Consider the following 3,807-nt stretch of genomic DNA (forward strand, 5'->3'; position numbering starts at 1 on the left):
ATGTGTGGGTTGCGGGTTCGAATCCCCGTCACACCAAACATGTTCGCCCTTTCAGCCGTGGGGGCGTTATAATGTGATGGTCAATCTTACTATTTGTTGGTAAAAGAGTAGCCCAAGATGTGGCGGTAGGTGGTGTCTTCCCTCTAGACTAATACTGCTAAATTAGGGACAGATAATGCAGATAGCCCTAGTGTAGCTTTGTGCGAAATCTGTATCAAACAAACAAACAGGTCCACCAAAAGATTTTTAAAAAAAAGAAGAAACTCTAGATTAATTATTAATTTATAGCTAAAGTTTGTGGTTAGTTATACTTAATTGTTTAAGGTTAAGACAAAATATATAGGAACACTCTTTTTATTTTCTTGTACAGGCTATGGAAACATCGCCCCGAAAACTCCTTGGGGAAAGTTAGTAACTCTTCTCTACGCCATCGTGGGTATTCCACTGATGCTGCTGTGCCTGTCTAACATCGGGGATGCTATGGCTCAGTCCTTTAAGTTCATTTACTGGAAAGTATGTTGCTATCTCTGCATCAAGCCGCACAAAAAGTCCCGGAAATCGCGGTCTTCCATCCGCCATATTGAACGTTACACATCAGGCCAAAGTTCAACCATGGAATATGGAAGGAAGACCACTCAAGAGATTCATGTGGACAACATAAACAGGAGCAGCTATTGCACTGCACCAGGTACCACGTTGTCAGACATTGAAACCCGTAGTCCTATCTCACTCCTAAGTTCTCCTATAATTACTGTCTCAACATCGTCTGCAATTCCTAGATCACCTCAGTACTCTACTCCTGAAAATAGTGCCCCTCAACAGACTGACAGTGCAGACAATATGAATTCTGGTCGTATTCCTGTGATTTCTAACAAGTACGTTTTTGAAAAAGAAGAAATTGTTCCCGCTGACTTCTCTCGTCCGTCTATGGAACGTCCTGGACTTTCTTATTCTTATAGCCTACCGCTAGGAGAAATTCGTCGATCTGATCAATTTAGTTTGCAGACCCGTCAACAGGATGGTATATTGGATCTTAACCTGGAAGAGGAGGAAGAGTCTGGATCTGAGGGAAATGACAAAGAAGAAGAAGAAGTGAGTGTGCCCATCTGGTTGTGTTCCGCCATCGTGATTGGTTACATTTGTGGCGGTGCTTTTCTTTTTACCATTTGGGAAGATTGGAATTTCTTGGATAGCTCTTACTTCTGCTTCGTTACCTTGACAACTATTGGATTTGGAGACTTGGTCCCCGGTACAGCTGTGTTATCCGAAGACGCACAACTAACCTTGGGTTTGTGCGCACTTTACTTATTGTTTGGCATGGCTCTGTTGGCCATGTCCTTTAATTTAGTTCAAGAGGAAGTCACCAAGTCTGTTAAGTGCATAGGCCGGAGGATCGGAATACTTCCAGACGAAGAGGATGACAACTGAAACACAGCAAACGAAAGAAAAGGAAACACATACATGGGTATTATTCCACCGTTCTCCTGGGGCTCTACTTCAGCCATATATTTTTTATGAATACATAACAGTAGATTTCATGAAATGAAAAATATACCCACCTTATATGTAAGAAATATAAAACTCAGTTCCAAACTTTTCATTTCTAACCGCGATTCTGTATTCAGAAACATCACATCTTATTATTGTTACTATTTAACACATTTTGTTGGGCGTACTGTTTACGTGGGTATAACACAAAAGGTTTATAAGGTTGTGAAAATAATCTGTATATATTTTGTTTTCTACTTGGTAAAATAATAAACGTCACTAATATAAACTTTTTAAAATAGCACTGCTTTTAGAAGTTGATTATTGTCTTAATGTTATGCTGATATGGGTGCAGTGTTTAGTTTGCTTATAGCTTCTGCTGTACATATAGTCAATGTATTATGCCTTTTTGTGTGTTGGCATTGTTCAATAATCTTTTCCAAACAAATCAACTTTTCAGTAGGTATTTTAAAAAGGGACACTTCACTTGCAGTTTGCAATGTGATTGTTTATTACACCGAAAATACCTCTCCCACAAATGAAATTTTAAAGAAATCAATTCTTTCTAGTTTGAATTATTGAGCACAGAAAAAAGATCCAAAAGTTAGTACGTGAGTCTATTTTTCGTTCAAATAGCGAGTGTTTGCATTGCTAGATTTATTCGCATGTAAATAAGCAACAAGTCAAAACTTCATGGCTTGCATATTAGTTATTTTCATAAAATGAAGAACATGTATTGAAACCTTACATCTTAAAGTATCTTAACTGCGTTTGTTAACAGTTGATTCAGGTTGCTGTGTAGGAACATATATTATATACTTTCATAAATAGTTTATTATCATTATTTACTGTCACTAGATTGGTGTATAGTAGATTGTTTGTTTGTTTTTGAATTTCGCGCAAAGCTACGCGAGGGCTATATGCGCTAGCCGTCCCTAATTTAGCAATGTAAGACTAGAGGGAAGGCAGCTATTCATCATCACCCACCGCCAACTCTTGGGCTACTCTTTTACCAACGAATAGTGGGATTGACCGTCACATTATAACGCCCTCACGGCTGAAAGGGTGAGCATGTTTGGTGGGACGGAGATTCGAACCCGCGACATGATGCATCAACACCATAAATTTCCTTAACAATCTTAAACACCTCAGTCAAATCTCTGTATCTCTTCTTATTTCATGTTAAAACAATTTCAGATATCTTAACTTGTCCTAATATGACAACCTTTCCATCCCATATATTACTTTATAGCTATTTAATGTCTTTCTTTAGGTAAGAAAACCAAGACTGAACATAGTGGCCTAACCAATGACATATACACTGACATTATAGCCTCTTTAGACTTGTTTTCAATATTTCTGTAGATACAACCTAAAATCCTAATTGCCCTGCCACTAGCAACAGCCCATTGTTTGGATTATTTAAGAGACTGAGGAACCAGAACACCACTATATTTTTCTTCCAGAACACTGTTAATGTTATTCCCATCAAAATTATACTCATAATTCAAATTGTGATATCCCACATACATTACCTTGCATTTATTATATTTAAATTCATCTGCCACTCATTCGCTTAACTTCCCAAATAACCCAGATCCTTTTGTAAAGCTGTAGCATTCTACTCACAGCCAGCAACACCCAAAACTTTAATGATATCAACAAATTTAAATAACCTATTGATCATCCCTCCATCTATGTAATTGAACTAAATCAAAAAGAGCAAAAGTCCTAGCACTGAGCCCTGAAGTACTCCACTCGTGAAATTAATCCAGTTTGACTAAACTAAATTTACAGCAACTCTCTGCTTTCTTCCATTTAGCCAGTTTTCTGTCAAGTGAGCCAGCCTATCCCCATATCTACGGTGATAACTTTTTAACAACTGTTTTATGTGGCACCAAATATATATACCCGTAACCTTATATATATAAGCAGTAACCTCTTTAAAGAATGTTAAAAGATTTGTAAGGCAAGATTTCTCTTAATGAAACCATGCAGCTTATCCAACAAAATTGTAAACTTTGTTAACTGACTTTACAAAGCATCTTTTATTAGACTTTCAAAAGCTTTTCCCACCATTGATGTTAGACTAATAGGCTTATAGTTACTGGAACAATTTTTATCCTCTATCAATCTTCTGCCAACTATTCAAGGATTTAAAAAATAGTAGCAAGTGGCTCATATATCCAATCCTTAACCTCTTTCAAAACCTTTAGGAAAATATTATCTAGCCTAGAAGCTTTATCATTTTTTTAACTTCTCAAAGTTTTCTTAACAAGCTCAGAATTAGCGTGATCAGTTTGTTCAATCTTGTTTCCA

At 37.0% G+C, this 3,807-nt stretch overlaps 1 protein-coding gene across 1 annotated transcript; it reads left to right on the forward strand.

The window, feature by feature from the left end:
- Positions 1 to 370: 370 nt before the first annotated feature.
- On the forward strand, positions 371 to 1,525 carry LOC106462919 (the record flags this gene model as incomplete). The annotated part of the gene is made up of 1 exon (XM_022390326.1): positions 371 to 1,525. A coding segment is annotated over one exon (1,058 nt), but the record flags the coding sequence as incomplete, so codon positions are not given.
- Between the last annotated feature and the right edge of the window lie 2,282 nt (positions 1,526 to 3,807).

Source organism: Limulus polyphemus, unplaced genomic scaffold, assembly GCF_000517525.1.
Source record: "Limulus polyphemus unplaced genomic scaffold, Limulus_polyphemus-2.1.2 Scaffold1283, whole genome shotgun sequence".
Classification (NCBI taxonomy): Eukaryota; Metazoa; Arthropoda; class Merostomata; order Xiphosura; family Limulidae; genus Limulus; species Limulus polyphemus.